The sequence below is a fragment of the Cricetulus griseus genome, chromosome 2 (assembly GCF_003668045.3).
Source record: "Cricetulus griseus strain 17A/GY chromosome 2, alternate assembly CriGri-PICRH-1.0, whole genome shotgun sequence".
Lineage (NCBI taxonomy): Eukaryota > Metazoa > Chordata > Mammalia > Rodentia > Cricetidae > Cricetulus > Cricetulus griseus.
Genome location: NC_048595.1, coordinates 381,907,314 through 381,930,580, shown reverse-complemented (window position 1 = coordinate 381,930,580; position 23,267 = coordinate 381,907,314). Strand labels below are relative to the sequence as shown.

General features: G+C 39.5%; 1 protein-coding gene across 2 annotated transcripts in view; it reads left to right on the top strand.

Moving 5' to 3' along the window:
• The window catches only part of Smc1b (structural maintenance of chromosomes 1B), a 57,759-nt gene extending 35,674 nt beyond the window's left edge, over window positions 1–22,085 (top strand). The window contains exons 15-25 of one of the 2 annotated variants that reach the window (XM_027396004.2): window positions 446–552; window positions 5,814–5,955; window positions 6,844–6,989; window positions 8,158–8,311; window positions 11,551–11,646; window positions 15,969–16,125; window positions 16,827–16,981; window positions 18,164–18,315; window positions 19,845–19,914; window positions 20,985–21,095; window positions 21,815–22,085. In XM_027396004.2, the coding sequence (XP_027251805.1) occupies window positions 446–552; window positions 5,814–5,955; window positions 6,844–6,989; window positions 8,158–8,311; window positions 11,551–11,646; window positions 15,969–16,125; window positions 16,827–16,981; window positions 18,164–18,315; window positions 19,845–19,914; window positions 20,985–21,095; window positions 21,815–21,949 (1,425 nt within the window). In that variant the 3' untranslated portion in view covers window positions 21,950–22,085. The remainder of the gene's footprint in view (window positions 1–445; window positions 553–5,813; window positions 5,956–6,843; window positions 6,990–8,157; window positions 8,312–11,550; window positions 11,647–15,968; window positions 16,126–16,826; window positions 16,982–18,163; window positions 18,316–19,844; window positions 19,915–20,984; window positions 21,096–21,814) is intronic. The other variant, XM_027396005.2, reaches the window with a different exon arrangement.
• The last annotated feature ends 1,182 nt before the right edge of the window (window positions 22,086–23,267 follow it).

Genomic DNA, 23,267 nt, shown 5'->3' with positions numbered 1-23,267 from the left:
AAGGCTATTGTATTTGAGGCTAGATATTATTGTTGGATTGAGATTATGCTAGTTTTTTGGAATTTATTACTGATTCTATGCTCTAATCTTGAGTTGTTTTCACTGTCCAAGATGTTTCCCCTTACTCATATAAAGGATACATTTTCTAAAATGTAGAACATTGTATTTTAGCAGGGCTAAAGTAAATAGAGTCTCTACAACTTTATATTAGACAGTGCATAGTACCATTTAATAAAGCCAGCTCATAAGCTTTTCATATTGTTTTCTGAATAAGAACTTTGAAAACATATGAGGATAGTTTATGGAGCTAAGAAATAGAAAGCACTGGGCTGAATGCATTGAGTAGCTTCTGTCTAATTCAGGAAAAGCTAAGAGTGAAAAATCATAGCTCTGCTTGTGTATTTTAAATGGTTATTAAATCAGTTGTTTTAAAATAATTTAAAAGGTAGAAGATGAAATATTCCAAGACTTCTGTGAAGAAATTGGTGTGGAAAATATCCGTGAATTTGAGAACAAACATGTTAAACAGCAGCAAGAAAATGATCAAAAAAGGTATTTTTGTTTAAAAAATTGGTAAGCAGTATTGGTATACATGTATAAACAACTATTCTTTAATTTAAAGGAATTGTGCTTGAGGTAGGCTTTATTTCAGTTCAACAAGAAATAGCTAGTAATGGTGGGCTTATAGCACAGTAGTTGATCACACTTGCCTTGCATACATAAGGATCTGCCTAGGTTTGAAAGTACAACAGAGGATGGAGAATCTAGTAAAACTTCAGTTTCTTACAAAGAAATCTAACAGAAACAAAAAGGGAAGCCATACTAGTTCTTTTTATAAAGAAGTTGATTTCTAAAGTATATTTTTCTTGTTACTTCCTATGTATACTTTAGAATCAGCCTATTTTAAAATGTCCATATAGGTAGTGTTTAAACTACAGATTAACTGTAGAGTATCCCACAGAGGGACACTCTCTCAGCCTAGATACACAGGGGAGGGCCTAGGCCCTGCCTCAAATGATGTGACAGACTTTGATGATCCTCAATGGAAGCCCTTACGCTCCCTGTGGAGTGGATGGGGGATGGGATGGGAGGCTGATGGGCATGGGAGGGAGAGGGAACTGGGATTAATATGTAAAATAAGATTGTTCTAATTTAAATAAAAATTTATAAAAATATGAAGGAAACTGGTGAGGAATGGGGTTAGAATTCCCATATTGTCCTTTGTTTCATTTTAGAGATTCAAATTTAAATGTGACTGTCAGTATGTATGCTATGTGTACATGTATGAGACTTTCTGTGAAGGACAGAGGTAGTGTCAGAGCCCCTGGAGCTAGATTTAAAAGTAGTTAGAAGACGCCCAGTGTGGGTGCTGGGAACCTAACTTGACCCCTTTTTAGCCCTATTTTAAAAGGGCAGCAAGAACTCTTAACCACTAAGCCATCTCTCCAGTCCCCAGTTCCCATATTTTAAAACATAGTAGAATCTATGAGATACTAGCTCATAAGTAGAGTTCAGAAATATATCTATAACGAGGGACTTGAATTTAATGTCAGTGGACAAAAGTACTTTTTAATAAATCATGTTGTTGGGCGGTGGTGGCACTCACCTTTAATCTCAGTACTTGGAAGGCAAAGGCAGGCTGATCTACAAAGTGAGTTCCAGGACAGCCAGTACTGTTACACAGAGAAATCCTATCTCAAAAAAACAAAAAATGTTTACTAAATCATGTTGAGATAGATGTGATTAAAAAATTTAATCCCTTTTTATTGAAGCTTAATCAAAAACCTTAATGTAAAAAATAATATAAAATAGTAGAATATGTCATAAGAGAATTTTTAAAATTAGTCTCTTGGGGCTAGAAAAATCATTCAAAGTTAAGGGCACTGTACTGGCTGTTCCTGCAGAGGACCAGTGTTAAGTTTCCAGCACTAGTGTTGGAGGGCTCTAGCTGTCTGTAACTTCAGCTCTGTTATGCCCAAATCACAGAGATCCCCAAAGACCACCAGAGAGACAGATTCACCTAACTGCAAAAGCAAGGTTTATTGCTCTAGCCAACTGCAGTAGGGACCCTCGTCTAGTTTGCTGGCACAGCAGCCGTCAGAAGAGGTGCCTTCCTGCTGGAGTATTTAAAGGCAAAAACTGCAGGGTTACATTAGCAAGTGCAGAGAGGTATGGGTCAGTTATTGATTGGTTGACATTTAGAAGAAGTTAGGTGATTTTTCCAGAGTCATATTTTTGGCAGGGCAACTGGTCTGTCAACACTTTTGATTGGTTGGCTACAGAAGGGAACATTGTGCAGTTTCTTTGGTTTTGTTTGTTTCTTGCAGCTGGTCTGTTGTACATAGTAACTAGGAACTAAGCATCCTGGAGGTGGGGGTGGAGGAGTGGGGGGGGGGAAGTTGGTAGTTCCTGGTTTGGGCCCTTCAAGCTTCAGGACATTTAACACTCTCTGCTGGTCCCTGCAACCACATGCACATGGCATATACACAGAAACAAGCACACATAAGTAAAAATTTAAAAATGAGCTGGGTGATGGTGGCACATGCCTTTAATCCCAGTACTCGGAGCAGCGACAGGTTGATCTCTGTAAGTTCAAGTCAGACTGGCTATAGAACAAATTCCAGGACAGTTAAAGCTACACAGAGAAACTCTGTCTCACAAAAACAAAACAAAACAAAAAACCCAAAGAATTAAAAATAAGGGCTGAAGATAATGACTCAGTGGGTCAGAACCCAGGTTCAATTCCTAGCATCCTCATGGTGACTTATGTCTACCTTCTGGGGATCATTGGTGCCATCTTCTGCCCTGAAAAGGCACTGCATGCTTGTAGTGACACACATGCATGCAAAACACTCATATGTGTTAGGTTTTCTTTTATTTAAAAATTTTAAATATATCTTTAGCTGGGTATGATGGGTGCTGTCTAAAAAAAAATTAGTAGTGACTGGAGAGATGACTCAGTAATTAAAGCATTCGTTGCTTTTATAGACCTGGGTTCAGTTCCCAACACCTACCCATGGTTGCTCACAACAGTCTGTAACTTTAGTTCCCTGGGATATGAGGCCATCTTCTGATCTCCCACAGGCACCAAGCACTTGAGAGGCAGAGGCAGGTGGATCTCTGAGTTCAAGGCCAGCCTGGTTCTCAAAGCGAGTTCCAGGATGGCCAGGACTGTTACCCTGTAACAGACAGAGAAACCCTGTCTCAAAAAAAAAAAAAAAGTAAAAATATAGCTGGGTGGTAGTGGCTCATGCCTTTAATCCCAGCACTAGGGAGGCAGAAGCAGGTGGAACTCCTAAGTTCAAGGCCAGCTTGGTCTATAAGAGAGTTCCAGGGCAACCAAAGTTACACAGAGAAACTATGTCTCTAAAAAACAAACAAGCAAACAAAACCCAAATTAATACAATACAATAAATAGAAAAACTTACATTATATGGCAAAAAATGAAGAAAATCAGAACACAAATGATACCTTGGAGGGAATGTGCATACATATGTATTTAGAAATGATCAGTGGTTGCCTCAGGAAAACTGAGATGAAAAGGAGAAGTTTTAATTTTGTTTATCTTACATCTTTTGCATTTTGTACCACATGCATGTATCATCTAGTCAAATGTGTTGAAACATAAAAGTAATACATGCCTTTGAAAAAAATTTCCAGGCATGGTGGTACATATCTTTAATCCCAGCACTTGGGAGACAGAGACAGACAGATCTCTGAGTTCAAGGCCAGCCTGGTCTACATAGTGAGCTCCAGGACAGCCAGGGCTCCATAAGAGAGACCCTGTATCTCTACCAACCCTCCCTGCAAAAAGAGAGATAAAATACTTTTTTTAAAAAGGATTTTATTTATTTATTATGTATACAACATTCTACCTCCATATATGCCTGCATGCCTGAAGAGGGCACCAGATCTCATTTAAGGAGGGCTGTGAACCACCATGTGGTTGGTTGCTGGGAATTGAACTTAGGACCTCTGGAATTCCATACAGTGCTCTTAACCTCAGAGCTATCTCTCTAGTTCCGAGAATATGTTTTTCAAATCAAAATTAACAACATTTGGCCCACAGCCTTTCTATTAATTTCTATAATACTTTCATATCCCATTCATTCACTCAACTTGTATTTACTGTGTACTTTTCATGTGTTAGGTGCCTTTCCTAGAGGCTGAGAGTACAGCAATGGAGAAGAGTCATGACCTTTTTTCCTGTTCTAGGTCCTTTACATTTCTCCATAGATTTTAGAATCAATATTTCAATTGCTATTCTGTCTTAGAGTTTCTGTTTCTTTGAAGAGACACCATGACCACAGCAACTCTTATAAAGGAAAGCATTTAAAGGGGGCTGGATTACAGTTTCAGAGGATAGCCCATTATCATCATGGTGGGGAACATGGAAGCACACAGGCAGACATGGTGCTGGAGAAGGAGCTGAGAGTTCTACGTTCCACAGGCAATAGGTGTCTGTCATAATCAATGTTGTTTGAGCAAGGGCAACTCCAACAAAGCCACATCTCCTAACCATGCCATTCTCTATGAGGGACATTTTCTTACAAACCACCACATATTCTTAAAAAGAACTTGATTTTTATTTGGCTCATACTGAATTTAGAGATCAACCTGGGAAGAATTGATCCACAAACATGGTGTCTATTTAAATCATTTTAAATTTCACTCATTAATGGTGTTTTTAATTTAATAGTTTTCAGTATATATAAATTCAGTCTTGTGCCTGTTTCATGACATGTGTTCCTCAGCATTTCATATCTTTGTACTTTTGCAAATTGAATTGTTTTTAAATTTCAGTTTAAAATTGTATGTTGGTAGTATATTCAAATAAAAGTAGTGCCAGCAAGATGATTCTATGGGTAAAGCACTTGTCATGAAGCCTCGTGGCCCCGAGTTCAAGCCCTAGAACTCTTGGGAAGTTCAAGGGGAGAATAGCTTCCACAAAGTTGTCCATTGACCATATTTGCACTGTGGCATATATGCCTCCATACATATATCATACATACCCACACAAACACATACACAGAGACAAATCATAAATTTTAAACTTTTTAATGAAATACAATTAGTTTTCCTTAAACTTACCTTGTATCATGAAATTTGACTAAACTCCTTAGTTCTATTAGCCCTTTGACAGATTCCTTAGAGTTTCTACATAGAGAATCATATTTTCTGTAAATAAAAAGTTTTGTTTTTTCCTGAATAGTTAGTATTTTTTCTTATTTCTTTTTCTTGCCTGTTACACTAACTTCAGTTAGGTGAAACAGGAATCAATATGAATTGATAATTATTAAATTAGGTAAATTGCATGTGGTTCATTATAACATTAATTCTACTTTTATTTTTGAAATTTTCTGTAAGAAAAATTAAAAGAGGCTAGAGAAATGGCTCAGTGGCTAAGAGCACTTACTGCTCTTGGAGAGGATCCAGGTTTGGTTCCCAGCAATCACATCAGGTAGCTCACAATCACCTGTAACTCCAGATTCAAGGATCTGATGCCCTTTAGCCTCAGTGGACATCTGTACGAATGTGGTACACATAAACCCACAGATATACATAACTTTTTTTTTTGGTTTTTCGAAACAGGGTTTCTCTGTGTAGCTTTGGAGCCTATCCTGGCACTTGCTCTGGAGACCAGGCTGGCATCGAACTCACAGAGATCCGCCTGCTTCTGCCTCCCAAGTGCTGGGATTAAAGGCATGCACCATCAATGCCTGGCTATACATAACTTTTTTAATCTGGAAAAAAAGTTAAAAGAATCAACACACTTATCTTACCACTTATAATGCTTGATTTTATTATACTAGATTAGAATTTGAAAAACAAAAAACTCGGCTTAATATTCAGCTTGAATATAGTCGAAATCAGCTTAAGAAGAAACTGAATAAGATCGCCACACTAAAAATGACTATCCAGAAAGGCAGAGAAGACATTGATAACCTAAAGAAGGTAATTTATTATGGGTGGCTGAAGTGCCACTTTGTTGAAGTTATGGCTTCTTTCATTGAATAGCAACTTTTTGAGCACCTAATAGTGTCTCGTTGGGATGGGGGCAACATATTTCAAAGATACTAAAGTAAAACAAACAGAACTGATGAATTACTGGATGTTAAGCATGAAGAGAGAGAGAGTGCCAGAGATAACTCATACATGTAGATAACAGAGTTCTGGACTGTGACTACAAACTTCAGAATTACTGGTTGAGTTCTGGTTTGCTGTGTTTTCAGAAGCAGTTTCACTATGTAGCCCCACTGTTCTCAAACTCAAAATTCTGTCCCAGCATCCTGAAAGCTAGATTACAGATGTATTCTATGTATGGCAGGAGTTCCTAGTTTGTAGATCAAATTAAAAGCATATGATAAGGACTGAGATTAAGGGAGGTGGAGAGCATGGTGTAATGGAGAAACAGTTGGAATTCTAGAAAGTTCAGAAATTTTAGGAGGAAAAACAGAAAAGCAGGCAGTACAGAAGCCCAGCACAGTGGGAAGGAAGAAGTGATAAAAACTGTTAACACAGGCTAGCATTTTATAGTCTCATGAGCACTTTCACTGGACAAATGGAACACAAGTCAGGAAGTGCCAGGCTGAAGAGTAGATTCAAATAGAAAGACAGAGGCAGGAAATGATTACTACCTTCCAAAATCTATAAAATAAAAGGGTGAAAATCTGAAAGAGTTTAGCAGCACTAAAGGGGGTTTCTCTTAGGATGAATAGATGTTCTTACTGACAATGGCAAAACCTTTTTGTATTAATGTAAAATGTTTTACACACATACACACACACACACACACACACACACACACACACACACACACACACACAAATTCTCTCTGTTCAGACTGAAGAAGAATGTCTGAGAAGTGTGGATGAACTCATGATGAAGCAAGAACAAGTTAAAGAAGTGTTTGCTACTCAGAGTTCCAACATTGAGAAAATTCATATTCAAATTGAAGAGGAACGCAAGAAGTTTTTGGCTGTTGATAGGTAATTAATACATCAGTTTGAAAGTCCTAGCTAGTATTTTAAACTTATACTTCCAATTTGATATTTCTTATCTAAACTTGGTTGAATGTTTACCCATTGTTCTTGGTCCCATATAACATCTTCCAAATGTTCTAAACATGGGGAAAACGAGGACAGTTTCCAGTGAAGTTCTTTTTGGCATGAACCCATGTGTAGTCTTTTACCCTGAATCTCTTTTGATACTGGTATTTTCCTGCCCTCCAGGGATTCCCTCTAATCTATGTCTGTATTTAAAGCAGTATCTGGTACCTGACAAGTATATGTGCCATCATGATGTAGACAATCAGTGCCTTGAATCAGCCGATTTGTGTCAAAATGACATCTACTTTCCCGTGATTGACAGGACCATAAGCACTTTTCTTTGCTCAACCCTTGGCCTGTCATAATTTTCCGCACTATCTGGAGACCTTCAGTGCTTTGATATTCAGCCTCTTGTATTTCATTTAAACAGAATCATTTCTGCTTCTCTACATTCTTGAAAACCACCCATCTTCCTCTACCTCCCGCTGTATCCTGATCTCTTCCCTTTTTTTCTTTTTGTCTTTTTGTCCCTTTTCTGAACTTGTTTAAAGGTCCTTGTTGACTTAGTGTTAACCCTCATCCCTTATTTTCAGATCCCCATTCCCAGTTAAGGCATTCTGTGAATGATGGAAACCAAGGTGTCAAAGATGCAACAGCTGACTGGTATCTGTCTGCTGAGATATTTTCCTGGTTTAATATTCTAAAATATTAAATGCAGGAAATGCAGATTGAAAATTGCATATATCTAAAAATAAAGTATTTGGGGCTAGATATGGTGACATGCACCTGTAATCCTAGCAATTGGGAGTTGGAAGCAAGGGAATACAAAGTTTGAAGTCAACTGGAGATAAATAGCAAAATCTTGTTTCAAAAATATAGGAAAGCAGTGTCTTTGCTATCTGATTAAAGAAATGTCTATGAAAATGTTCTCTTAGATCAAATGTATACATTGATAGTCTTTCTCAGGAGTGATAATATGTAAATCATGCACTGGCACTTGGAGCTCTCATAGGAAAGTAGCGTTTTCATGTAAGTTTATAATGTAACATGTTATTCTTTGGTATAATTACATAATGAGTAAGGCACTTTTTCATATCTGTATTTACAGGGATGTGGGAAAATTACAGAAAGAAGTTGTAATCATTCAGGGTTCTTTGGAACAGAAGCTACTAGAGAAGCATAACTTGCTGCTGGATTGCAAAGTTCAAGACATTGAGATAAATCTTGTGCTGGGGTCATTGGAGGACATCATTGAAGTGGAGGTATCTAACCAAAAATACAATATGTGATGTCTTCAACTGCTCGTGCTATGGCTTTTTCTAGCTCCTTCTAGGAAAGGAAAAGGGAAAAATGTTTGTGGCAGAATATTTTGGGGTAGATATTAAAATATTAAGATGAATTAATATTGAATTACTATCTAAAAGGAAAAGGTTTCTGAAATGGACATAGTGGTGCAAGACTGTATAGACTTAGTACTTGAGGGATTAGAAGGCTGAGATGAGGTTCAAGAGTTCAGGAGCATCCTGGGCTATATAGTGGGAGCAATTCTCAAAAATATACATATTTACACACACACACACACACACACACACACACACACACACACACACACACACACACGAGAGAGAGAGAGAGAGAGAGAGAGAGAGAGAGAGGAGAGAGAGAGAGAGAGAGAGAGAGAGAGAGAGAGAGAGAACCCTAGGGGAAGCCAATCTCAGGATCTTGCATTTATTTATTTATTTAGTTGGTTAGTTAGTTAGTTAGTTAGTTAGTTATTTTGGTGTTTTGAGACAGGATTTCTCTGTGTAACAATTCTGGCTGTCTTGGAACTTGCTCTGTAGACCAGGCTAGCCTCAAACTAACAAAGATCCACCTGCCTCTACTTCCTGCATGTTGGGATTAAAGGTGTGCGCTGCCACTGCCCAGTAACCTTTTGCTTTTTTACGTTGAAACCTTCTGAAATGACATTGCTTAACAGAGTCTGCTGCCCTCTGGAGAAATTACTTTACCAGAACCTTATCTTCTGAGGTTAACAGTGCTTAAGTGTTAGCAGTTCTCCACTCCAGGCATCTCTCACCATCCTGTCCCAACTAAGGGAGAAAAAAAAATGTACTGAGAAGATTGTGAAATTCATAGCCCAGGCATAGAAGCCTGGTAAAGATTGGCACCTAGTCACTGGACTGTAGATACTTCTCTTCCTACACCTCACCACCACAGTACTGACTATTTACAGTAGCTACTTTTGCTCAGCACATACTTTTCCTGATAGCAGGAACCAACATCAGACTTCAACTAAGAAATGGGTGGGGCTGTTGGTATTATCAGGAAAGAAATTTAAGACAAATGGGGTTAAAAAGCTGAGAACTCTCCTAGATAGTCAGTATGTAAGCAGGAATTTAAGCAGATGGAGATTTTAAGCAGAAACAAAAGAAGCATAAGAGAAGTGAATACTTTATCTGGGCTTACTAACAGATTAAACATTCTAAAGATCTCTGAGCTTAAAGATGGCTTTATAGAAACCCACAAACATAAAAGACAGAGAAAAGGGGGCTGGAGAGATGGCTCAGAGATTAAGAGTGCTGACTGCTCTTCCAGAGGTCCTGAGTTCAATTCCCAGCAACCACATGGTGGCTCACAACCATCTGTAATGAGATCTGGTGCCCTCTTCTGGTGTGCAGATATACATGGAAGCAGAATGTTGTACACAAATAAATAAAATCTTAAAAAAAAAAGACAGAGAAAAAAAGGCAGAAAAATATTTTCCAAGTACTTTGGGAAAATTACAAAAGGTAGAAAATATGTGTACTAAGAAAGAAGAAACAGAAAACAGTTTCTTCCCAAGAGAAATACTGGAAGACCATTAGATGGAAAAATGGGGAAAAAACATAAAAGTATCACAGCAAAAAGAAGCAAACACCATGCAGTACCAGCCATGAATCCTTGATGGGAGAGGTGGAGTAGAAGCAGCCCTGGTAAAAAAAAAAAAAAAGAAAAAAGAAAAAGAAACTAGCAATCTAGCCCTAGGACAAGCCCATGAAAGATCTCAAAAGTTTAGAATCCTGTTGGGGATTATAGTGAGATAATGACTGCTCTATCATGGTCAGTTAGCAAAAAAAGTTAAGTCTGTTTTGTCACTTCCCATAGACTCCATGCCATCTTGAGAAGAAACCTATTTAAAGCTGAGCTACTTTGGGAACCTGAAAATAAGAATAGTCACAAGTAAAGGTATCTGGAGTCAACTTCCCACAGCTCCCACAGAGGGAGACATCCAAGGAGGCATTGTGGAATGGAGGACTAGATGCTAACACACCAGAAAATTCAGGTGGAAACAGAGAGTAGAGGCAAGGACTTAATGAAAAGGATTCCAACAACTCAAGAACTAACAGCAAGAATTAATACTTAGAGCATAATGGCTACCATCAAAAACAAAACAATAAATGGTGTCTAAGGCTGGTGAGGATGTAAGGAAAGGGTATCACTCTATACAAAGCTAGTAGAAATGTAAACTAGCATACCCACTGTGGAAATCTTATATAGGTTCCTCAAAAAAAGTAAAACAGCAAAAACCCACCATAGGATACAGATCTGCTGCTACTCTGTATGAGCCCTGAGGAATCAGCATACCACAGATAAACTTATTGTATTTATTACAATACTGTTCACAATAGCCAACATATGGAGCCAGTCTAGATTCAGGTCAACAAATAAATGGGTAAAGAAAATGTATATGCACACATGAAAGTTTGCTTAACTGTAAAGTATGATATATCATTTGAAGGAAAATAGAACTTGAGATTGTGACATAAAGCAAAATAAGTCAGACAAATGTCATGTCTTCTTTCATATGCAGTGGAGTCACACTCATGAGATGTAGTGCTTCTCTTCTGCAATACATTTAGTATTCAGTTTAACTTGCATTTGAGCTGTTTTAAGAAAGTATGTAAAGTGTAAACTTAATTCAAAAAGTATTTTCATTGAGTTTACGTTGCTAAGAAGTCTACTAAGGGATGAATAAGGCTTTTTCCATTTTGTAAGTTTTGGTTTTCATCATCATTACACCAACAGCCAAACAATAGTTGAATAAACAGTAATTTGCTCCTCTTAAAAAATGTTTTTATACTAGATATTGATAACTTCTAATAGAACAAAAGGAGAAAACCTAGTTCTGAGTGTTGATGGTGGATCTCAGAGACTTAGCTAGCTTATATAGCTTAGGGGAAGGCATCTGGGAGGTAGCTGAAGTGAGAATTGAGCAGATATGCAGGGTGCTCTGCACTGAGGGAGTATGTTAGCCCTGAGAGTGGCTCCCACCTGCTTTGTCAATAAGGTTGTGTGCTTGCAGCAAAGTGAGCACAGGACATTGGTGCATGATTATGTCAGGAATGACTGAGACCAGGCCTTTGTGGCTGGTTGGTTGCTATACAGGGGTTAACTTTTGATCTGAATGACTCAACAAAGCTGTAGTAGAGGTTGTTATTCAGGCAGAGTGTCTGTTTTTCAGTTAACTGAAACAGAAAGTACCCAGGCAACAGCTGATATCTATGAAAAAGAAGCATCCATCCAAGTAGACTACAGTCCTCTAAGGGAGGATTTGAAGGTAATTTAAAGATTTGTTTGTGACTAACAGTAATATTGACTATTAAAATACTACAGAGTCATTTTTATATGGTTAGGTTTAAGGTTTTGGGTGGGTATTGGTAGAGTTTGTTGTTTTGTGGGGGAAGAGACATCAAAGGAAAAAAGAAAGTCAGGATGATAATTGCAAATGCCTACAATCCCAGCATTTGAGAGGTAGAGGCAGGAGGATCAAAAAATTACTGTCAGCTACTGTGTCATGAAATCCAGTCTCCAAAAACCAAAATAGGAGCTGCAGAGGTTGTTAAGTTAGTAAAGTGTTTGCCAAGCAAACATAATAAACTAAGTTTGGCTCCCCAGTACCCATAGAAAAAGCCAGGTGCTACAATTTTAAGTCTGTAATTCCAGAACTGGGGAGTCAGAGACAGGTAGGTCCCTGAAGCTAGTCTAGCCAGTCAGTAGTGAGCTCCAGGTCCAGTGACAGATCCTGTTTCAAAACATAAGGTGGAGGGTTGCAGAGTTGGCTCAGTGGTATGAGTATTGGCTGTTCTTCCAGAGAGGACCCAGGTTTTGTTCCCTTTACCCACATTGTAGCTAACAAGCATCGGTAACTCCAGTTCCAAAGGATCCACTGTCCTCTTCTTGCCTCTATGGACACCGCATGCAGGTGATGTTCAGACACACATGCAGGCAAAAACACTTGTAAAATTTAAAAAAACTAAGGTGGAGAGAAACTAAAGAAGACAGCCAGTCAGTCTCTGGCCTCTACACATACATGTGCACACACACCAATATGTGCATACACCACAAAATATCTGTATTAACAGTGTTTTCAACAATACAGAAGTAGCAGTTCTTTAGTTCTCTGAACACCAGCTGGAAATATTAGAGTTTAGTTCCAGACTGGCACTTACTGCCTGAAGGGGCATCAGATTCCACAAGTTCAGAGTACAGACTGCCTGCCCTTTAGATGTCAGACACCCAGCGGTACCTCAGCCCTCAAATGCAGTAATTTGCTAGAATCACATGTAGAATTCATGGTAATATTTATTATATATTTACCAATTTTTAATGAAAGATATAACATGGGAAGAGCCAAGTGAAGGGGATACATAGAACAGGAATGGAGGAGGTATTGAGCTGAGCTCCCATACATTGTGCCTCCTATAGGTCTGTCAGCCTGTCTATGTGTCCACCAACCTGGATGCCCCTCTCTGAGCTTGATGGATTCAACTGATGAGTTCAGTGATTAAACAAAATCCCTAGTTTCTCTTCATTCCCAGAGAGGACATGATAAAAATTACAAGCTTCTAACCCCATTTGTACACTAGCAGTCAGTTCTCATCCTTCAAAAATCAGTTTATTATCATTACCTCATTAAAATGGAAAGGGGCAGACTGTGAATAACAGTAGAATCTCCTTTCATCTCATCCCTCAGGAAATGCCTTTTGGGGTAGTACTGTTCTAAAACTGAAGTTGTTCCTAGAAAGCCTAAGCATTATCCCCTGGTTATACTGTGATCTAAACAAGGTCACAGGTAAACCACATGGCATGTCCTCTTTTTAACCATAGTAAAGTTGATGGCCAAGTCACATGGCTGCTAGGTCATCAGCCAAGATGCAGAAAGCCACATTGTATTCCCAGGTGAGCCCATTAGGCACACAGCCTTTTTCTGATCAAGTTATTTAACATGATATGTTCTGGCAAATTAAGATTATCTATGCATCCTTTTAAAATCACACTCAATGAACTTACAAATCCTAAAATACAGAAAGTTAAAATTTGAACAAAAGCTTTAAAGATAGTAAACAAAGTGAAGGAAAAGTGGGGAGAATTCAGAGAGTTAAAAGCACCTTTCCTTTTGCCAGGTAGTGGTACACATCTTTAATACCAGCACTTGGTAGGCAAAGGCAGAGGCAGGTAGATCTCTGTGAATTGAAGACCAGCTTGGTCTACAGAGTAAGTTCCAGGGCAGCTGGAGCTACACAGTGAAGTCCTGTTTTGCAAAACTAAAAACAACACCTTGCCATTTATAACCTCTAAGGAACTAGTTTGCTTCTTAGTTTTTTTTTTTTTTTTTTTTTTTTGGTTTTTCGAGACAGGGATTCTCTGTGGCTTTAGAGGCTGTCCTGGAACTAGCTCTTGTAGACCAGGCTGGCCTCAAACTCACAGAGATCTGCCTGCCTCTGCCTCCCTAGTGCTGGGATTAAAGGTGTGTGCCACCAGTTATTCTTAAGAACAAAGTTACTTTTCCTGGGATGCTCTGGTTTGCTTTCCTTCCTGTTACAGAGTCAGGTACCCCACCTAGGACAGACTTTGGAAGATACTTTTTAAATAAACATGCTTGGGTCTAGAGTAGACAAGCCAAATTCCAACTCCAGAGGCCACCTTTTCGGTAGAGTAGAACAGCAGGAAAAAAAAATCCATACCCAAAAAGATATTCAACTTTCTTAAAGACTAAACACAGTGATCTACATATCCATAACCAGTTTGTATATGTCTGCACATGGGGCAGACAATCCAAAATGCTTACCTCTTAGCTCCAGTGAACTCCCAAATCTAACTAAGGTGCCTCTAAGTGCTTGTCTGGGCAGTTTGTTATGTTGCATATGTGTTTTGGTCTAACGCATAATGGCCTCCCACCTAAATCAAACTGCATCACGGTAAGTCAGCAAGGTGAAAGAGAAGCTAAAACAGAGAGTGAAAAGAAAAGACCCTCAAGAAAAGGCTTGGAGCTGCCAGATTGGGGCAGTGGGAGAGGACTCTGACCTCTAGATAACCTTCCTAGGTCTTTTGGCACCAATGTGTTAGATTATTTAAAAGCAGCTGTAGAGTGACAGAAGGTAGAAAAAGAGGCTTGGTCTGACGTTAGGCAGGGACATGTTTATTCACAGTGGTGGGCACTTTTGTTACCCACATATGTGGGTGGCCAAAATGCCTATAGAAGATGGGATGTGGGTCCCTTGTGAGGGTGGAAATGACTTCTGTAGTCTGCAAGGAAAGCTGGGAAGCATAGTATTTCAGCAGGAAACCCATCATACTTAATCACTTAAAATTTACTTTATTGTTATTTTTAAGTCACCCAGATAAGAAGCTTATTTAGTTTTCAAATAATCCTTTTCTCAGTAAGTTAAATACTATCTTTATTATTAACCAGCACTTGGAGTCAAGAAAGTTTTCCTGGAAGAACATAGCTACACTTTCCTCTTCCCCTCCTTATTCATTAGTTTTGGAGTTAAGCATTACACCTTCTAGGTTATTTGCATTCCTTCTCTCTGCCCTGTAGTACCTATATGCTCATCCTGTGAGGAGGCTTTTTCATCCTAGTGTATATATCAGTTATATCAGTTTGTATTTTTTACTTCTCTGTCAGTTTTTTTTTTTTGCTGTTTTTTTATGTGTATGGGTGTTTTGCCTATATGCATGCTTTTATACCACATACATGCTTGGTGCCCTCAGAGGCCAGAAGAAGGTGTCAGATCCCCTGGAACTGGGCTAAAAATCAAACTCAAGTCCTCTAAAGAACAGACAGAGCTCTTAACCACCGAGCCATCTCTCCAGCCCCTCTGTGAGCTTTTTTAAGGCAAAAACTGAATAGTTTTCATGATTGAAGATTCAATGTCTAACCCGTAATAAATGACCAGTATTATTTTTAATGAACAGAGAAACAGATGATAACTGAATTTTCACATTTTGGACATGACCATAATCTGGGAAGGTAAAGAATGTTCTCAGAGCATCATAATACAGTATTGGAGCCAAGAAAGGCACTGCTGGGTAAGGAAACTGCAGACCTGTGTGACAGCAGTACCAAGCCCAGAATGGCTTCCAAAGGGAGCAAGGAGATGCATAGGGTCCAAGTAGAGTCAGATAGCATCCTTGCCAGGTGTGGTGGCACACACCTATAACCTCAGCATTTGGGAGTCTGAAGCAGGAGGATTGCTAAAAGTTTGATGCCTGCCTGTCCAGGCTACATGGTGAATACCAGACCAGCCAGGGCTATATAGCAAGACCCTATATCAAGAAACCAAGATGGATGGATGGGATGGGATGGGGGATGGATGGATGAATGGATGATGATAGTGAGGAAGGATGGAAGAAGGTAGGTGGCAGCAAAGTGTCTCACCAGATAAAGGCACTTGCCACCAACCCTGATAACTTGAGTTTAATTCCTGGGTCATACATAATGGAAGAAGAGAATCAGTCCCAAAAGCTGGCCCCTCACTTGCACACACATGCTGTGGAGATGTGCTCTCACACACAAAGATTGGTAAGTCTTACACTTGGGCCTTACCTTTGAATGTTAAAGGCATGCCAATCAATTTTGTTCTTTGCCAATGATAGGCTCTACAATCAGATAAGGAAGTGGAAGACCACCTTACACTCCTTCGAGAGCAAGTAGCATCCCAAGAAAATACTCTACTGAAGACCTCAGCTCCAAACCTAAGAGCACAGGAGAACTTAAAGGCTGTCAGAGACAAGTTTCAAGAATCTGCAGATGGTAAAATTTGAGTTTATAGTTGTTAGCAAGAGGATATTCTTGGGTGTTTCATTTCTGTATGTGCCAACAATCTCCTTGTATTGTACCTTTCTTTTATTAACATGTATTTTTCTCTGTTGCCTTATATTAATGTGTTTTTTAATACTGAAAGCCAAAATGTCTTCCTTTATGAAGAATGTTATGCTTTACTTTAAAAATAGGTTTATTGGGGGGTTGGGAAATATAGCTCTGTTGAACAAATACTTAATGTACATGAAACCCTGGGTTCCATTTCCAAATCCTCATAAACTGGGTTTAGGGGCATGTACTAATAATACAAGAACTCTGGAGGTAGAGGCAGGAGTATCAGAAGTTCAAGATCACCCTCAGCCACATAGTGAGCTTGAGGCCAGCCTAGATACATGAGACTCTTGTCTTAACAAAAATAAGTAGGCTTATTAATCATTTTAAAACATATAATTAAGATTTTTCATACCAAAAAAGTAAGTATATTGAATACACTGTCAGGATTTGCTAATATTATTTAGACATTATCTCTGTCAGGAAAAGATGTGTTTTCAGAACTTTGTAACTGTTAAGGTATTTTGAAGGTGGATATAATCAAGACAGCCAAACTCAAAGATCAGTTCTGGAAATACTGTATAATTTAGTTTAAGAGAAGTCCCCAGTGGTCTCAAAAATAACGTTGGTTTTTTCCTTAGCTTTTGAGGCCAGCAGAAAGGAAGCCAGAGTATGTAGGCAAGAGTTTGAACAGGTGAAAAGGCGGAGATACGATGCTTTCAGCCAGTGTTTTGAGCACATCTCAATTTCGATTGATCAAATCTACAAGAAGCTCTGCAGGAACAGCAGTGCCCAGGTGTGTTTTTCAACCCCCAATCCTACGGGAGCTTAGTGTAAAAGATAGTGTTTGTTGTTTTCTGGTGAGAAATAAATGACCACTGCACAATCCTTGAATGATGTAGGTGCAAAACCACTATAGGAAGAAGACTGGTCATCTTCAAGATGTGTGTTCTGGATTCTACCACTATCCTGACAGCATGGACTAGTTAGAGACACTTTGGGCCTATTCTTCCACTTGAAACATAAGTGGGGTTGGATCACTTGATTTCTGTGTGTTTGTTTGATTTTAATGCTGAAATCCTATTGACTGCTACTAAATTGACTTTGTGGAACTAATGGTCTCTGTGGTAAAAGGTGGGATCAGGGTAGAAGAAATAGTTGTATTGATCAAAAGAGAGAAGAAGACTAAAGATGGGATCAAATCCACATAATATCCATTTGAATGAATCTGTTGGCCCACTGTTTTACCCACTCCAGTTGTATTATCAGTAGCCACAGCAAATACTTGGGAAATTAAAAATGGAAAAAGATGTAGGTCAGGATTTATGTGCCAGCTCTGCTTGGACTCACGTTATGACTGAGATGATCCTACTTCTGAATTTTAGAATTTCAACTAAACGTAACTTATTTACAGCAAAATAAGCATATTAACTCATTGAAAACAGGATTCATACACATATCTACAGTATGTGGCCCATAGTAAATGCCAGCTAGATAGAACAACAAGTAAGTTGATGGATTTTTTTTTAACTCTGGCATCTGCTGCTAAGGTTTGACTGGAATTATGATGGAAAGGCCCAGGCCTTGGATATATTGAACATTCTCTCGCCGGGCTGTGGTGGCGCACCCCTTTAATCCCAGCACTCGGGAGGCAGAGGCAGGCGGATCTCTGTGAATTCAAGGCCAGTCTGGTCTCCAGAGCAAGTGCCAGGATAGACTCCAAAGCTACACAGAGAAACCCTGTCTCAAAAAACAAAAACAACACAAAAAAATAACATTCTCTCTTTCCCTCATCCCAGATAACCCTGATGTCTATGGTTAAATATGGAATTAAATATATTTACAGGTATTAGCATTTTCCCATCAAAATTGAGGAAAATCTAACCAAGAGAATGAATTTTTTTCACTTAAATATGTTGCCACTCAACTTGAAATGTATTGCTTACTTTTCTAATATGGCTAAATAAATGTGTTTCAGGCATTTCTTAGCCCAGAGAACCCTGAAGAACCTTATTTAGATGGGATTAGCTATAATTGTGTGGCTCCGGGCAAACGGTTCATGCCTATGGACAATTTGTCAGGGGGAGAAAAGTGTGTGGCTGCTTTGGCTCTTCTGTTTGCTGTACACAGGTAAGGCCACAGCAAGTGCATCTTTCTACAGAAAACTATAATCATTTTCTTTTTGGGTTTTGTTGTTGTTGTTTTGAGACAGGATCTCTCTGTTGCTTTGGAGGCTGTCCTGGAACTCACTCTGTAGACAAGGCTGGTCTCGAACTCATAGAGATACACCTGCTTCTGCCTCCCAAGTGCTGGGATTAAAGGTGTGCACTGCCCAGCTTATAATTATTTCCTTTAATAATATTTAGCAAAGCTATTTTTCAGTCATAAATTGAAGTTTGTTTTAGATCCATAGCAAGTTAGAAGATCTACAAGTACAGTCTTTGACAAATGCTTTCAATAGCTAGCAGTATTATCTAATCCACATAGGATATCAAGATTGCCAAAAATGAGCAATAAGCAATGACCTAATTTTATCATTTCCCAGGCCATACTCAGAGCTCTACTATGTAATGAAAGCAAAATATTTCTTCCTTTAAAAAGGGAAGTGGGGGGCTTAACATCCTCATTTCCACTGCTGATAGTTGTATATCTCCTTGAAATATAAATAAAGAAACAAAAGTGGGGTAAAATAAGACAACAGCCTTCAGCATTCTCAGCAGGTGGCAGCAGTGTGCATGCTGCTGTCTTCCCATCACTGAGAAAGAACATAGGAATCTGACTTCTGTTCTCAAGAAAGGAATGGAACAAGCCCCCACAGGAGAGGTACAGAGAAAAACCATGGTGGGCTGGGAAGGACTCCAGGTGCAGGATCACAGCAGAATGAGATTTTTATTAGGTAGCATCCTATCCCTTCACTCTATTAAATATTCACACTTTCAGATACTGTTGCAGGCTGTGTGGAGATTCCTGTGAGTAAACAAAGTGTCTTCCTTAAAAATACTTTATTCACCCAGCATTGGTGGTACATGTCTTTAGTCCCAGCACTTGGGGGGCAGAGGCAGGTGGATCTCTGTAAGTTTGAGGCCAGCCTGGTCTACAGAGTGAGTTCCAGGACAGCTAGGATTGTTACACAGAGAAACCCTGTCTTGAAGAATCAACAACAACAAAAGAATAGCAAGTCTGAAGATTCTGAATCTAAAGTGGGCATAGCATGTGTAGAAGATACTTTTATGGCAGTGATAGGCACAGGGTTAGGATGCTGTTGCAACAAGCAAGGTTAAAGGTTGTGGTGGCTTGGGACAGTATGAGAGATAGAGGTTGCTAACAGGCATGGAATATGAAGATGTCAGTATTGACTCCATGGATTTAGCCTAAATAATTATAATAATTGCTGCCACTAACTGCCCTTGGAGAGAACAGGTAGAGGGGAAGGGAAATGATGGCTTAGCACTCATGTGGGATCCAGTGTGCAGACATGTGAGAAGAGAGCCCAGAGCTGTCATGGAAATGGGTGGGGAGCTGGGCATGGTGGCACTAGAAGTCTCCCAGAATTTGGAAAAGGTTTTGTAAACCCTAAGTACTGTTACTCCTTGCCTCTCTCTAAGTCTTCATAAAACAAGTAGGAAGTTGTTACTCATGTGCATGTAACTTTTTTCTAGTTTTCGGCCTGCTCCATTCTTTGTATTAGATGAAGTAGATGCAGCCCTGGACAACACTAACATTGGCAAAGTAAGTATTTTTCTGCTTTCAATTTCTCCCCTCCCCCCACTTTGGTTTTTCAAGATAGGGTTTCTCAGTGTAGCCCTGGCTGTCCTGGAACTTGCTTTCTAGACCAGGCTGGCCTCTAACTCAGAGATCCACCTGCCTCTGCCTCCTGGAGTGCTGGGATTAAAGGTGTGTGCCGCTGCTTCTGCTTTCAATTTCTAATAGAACATTTTTGTTCTAGTTTTATTCCATTGCTGTGAGAAAACTATGGCCAAGAACAACTTAGTGGAGAAAGGGCGCATGTGGATTATACTGTAAGTCACAGTCCATCATTGAGGACAGCCAGGACAACACTCAAGTATAAGCTTGAAGACACCATGGAGGAAGGCTAAGCTGTTTGATAGCTTTCTTACCATACAAAATAAAATGACAAAACTTGGGTACAGGAGAACTAAGACTCAGACTTTTGTCTAGTAAGATAGTACTTGCCAAGTCCCTAAGATTGGTCTGGGTCAGAGTATACTGGTCCTAAGTGCTCTAAATTCAGGATAACTGTACTTCTGAAGTACCATATATAGAGGATTAATGAGAGGCTAAAAAGCCACATTCACAGAAAGGACTCTGGTTTTAGAGGCTATGGCAGTAGCCATGATGCAGGAATGGAAGTCCTGAACTAGAGATATGATGCGACAGTCTGGATATAAAATGTCCCCTACATAAAGGCTATGGCACTGGAAAAGGATTTTCTCCAATTGCGCTTCATAAAGGAAGCTTTGAAAAGGTAGGGCCTTAGTGGAAGGATGTTAGGTGATTCCAGGTATGCCCTGGAAGATACTGGGACCTCCCTCAGACCCTATGCTTCTCTGGAATTACAGGTGTGTACCATCATACCCCAGTTATTTTAGTTATTTCCTTAGAATTGAGCTTCCCCAAGGAGCTAGAATTCATCTTTAACCAAGACTGATTTCCCCAATCTTTAAGCTTTGAGTTATCAACTCAAATGTGATTTTTAAAATGAAAAAGAATCATTGTTCCTAGAACCCAAAGGAGGCCTTGCCTTGCTAGTGAAATGTGTGCTTTTTATTTCCTCCCAGGTTTCAAGTTACATCAAAGAGCAGAGTCAAGAACAGTTTCAGATGATAGTCATTTCCTTGAAAGAGGAGTTCTACTCCAGAGCTGATGCACTGATAGGCATCTACCCAGAGGTAAGAGATACAGGGGCAAGGACAGGGCCCCTCTGACCCTGCCAGCCTTGGGATTCCACATCCATATAGTTCAGGAGTTGCACACACTATTGGTTTCTACAGTAGATAAATATAAACCAAATGATTTTTAAAGAGTAAGATTTATGAGTAATTACTCAGATACTTGCCTTGACAGAAAGATTGAAGACATTTTAAGTGAAACAGGAAATTAAAACTGTAGGTCATGGCTCAGCAGAGGGCTCAGCAGGTTGAGGCACTTGCTACCAAGTTTGTTGACCTGAGTTTGATCCTCCAGACCCACGTGATAGGAGAAAACCAAATCACTTCTCTCTCTCTCTCTCTCTCTCTCTCTCTCAGATTTTAAAATAATTAAAAACCTGAGCCAAGGGAGTAGAGCAACAATTCAAGACCTTCGGTTTTTAGGCAGTTCCACTTTAAGCTAGGATAATAATTAATTTACTGAGCTAGGTGTGGTAGTGTATGCCTTTAATCCCAGCACCCAGGAGCCAGAAGCAAGGAAATTTCTCTAAATTTCAGGCCAGCCTGGTATACAGAGTGAGTTCCAGGATAGCCAGGGTTACAAAGAAAACCCTTTCTCAAAAACACAAACAAACAGGATAACTAATCCCTTTTAAATGCAAATCAAGATTAACTAGTGACCTTTGAAAAATACCTCTCCTCTAAGCAGGACAGCTAAAACTGGCCTCCCTCCCTTTCAGCATGATGAATGCATGTTCAGCCACGTGTTAACTCTGGACCTCTCCAAGTATCCAGACACTGAAGACCAAGAAAGCAGCAGGAGACGCCGGAAGCCCAGAGCATCACAGTCTCCACAGTCCCCTCAGTCTCGTTAGACATGAGCATGTCCTTGAACATCTGCTAGCTATAGGAGCCGTACCCTGTTCCCATGTGTTGTGGAAGAAAATTTCTTACAGTTTTAGTAAAAATTGGTTATAGCCCACTCCAGTTAAGGAGTGCTCAGCCCCATTCCAATAGAGGTTTCTTATGGCATCATGGGATGTGTGGTTTTCTTTTACTTTTTTTTAAGCTTCTGTTTTGAAATAAATTGTTGTAAAGTTCTGAATTCTGCAGCATCTTTACTCTGGTTTGCATTTATCTTTAAGGGAAACAGCTGGTTTGGGGTTTTTATTTTTGTGGTCCTAGAGATGGAACCCAGACTTTGGTGTAAATGTTCTACCACTGAGTACCTCTCCAGCCTTGATAGTTTTCTAAAGATACCACTCATCATGCAGTTAGTAAATTGGTGAACCTGGTTTATATGAGAAATTATTTCTCATATAATGAGATGGTGAAACTGAATCATCTGCTTTAGTACAACCCTAATTTTTCTAAATCTAGTTTATCTTAAGGGTGTACAGAACTATAAGGTGTTGCCTACAGGTAGACAACAGGTAGACAGTTTTGAGCAGTGCTTGGCCCCGTTTCAAAGTGGAACAGGACTCTGAAGATCTTCATGGAAGTCTGCGTTAGTCCAGCAGCTGACCCAGGAGCTGCCTCCTGAAGCCATGGGTCACTTCTGAATAGAACTTGTTTCTTGTATACAGAACATGCTCTATGCCTAGTTAGTAGATGGAGTCACAAGATTTAGTTACACCCCACATACGCACAGACACAAACACACACAAAAAATAAAATGTAATAAGGTTATTGAACTATACACCCACCCAGAAAAGCAGAGAGAGCTTTTCTATACATTAGGTGGTTATGAAAAACATAAATGCTACAATTAATAGTCAGTTTACCCTGAAAGAGCCCTGATGTTGACTTAGGGGTAAAATGGGTATGAAGAGGGCTGTCTGAGCTCAGTCTACTGTGGAGGAGGCTTGTGGTGCACATGGGAACTGGAGAGCCCCTGAGCTTTAAGGAGCTGCAGGGTGAAGACTTCAGGGTATTTTCTCAGCTCCAGGGAACTGGATTCGATCTGTAGCATCCACTTACAACAAAATCAGCAGACTTCTTGAAGAACCAGTTTCCAGCTTTGGTGAGGATACAACAAGGTTCTCAGGTAGTTCGTATGAAGCACTTGACTGACTCTACCTCTGGGCAGTAACCATCAGACAGTGCCAGAGCCTGACAGCTAACTTTGTGTTTCTCACAGCAAACACTCCGTGCTAAGACTGTTTCCTTCTAGTACATGAGTCATATTGAAAT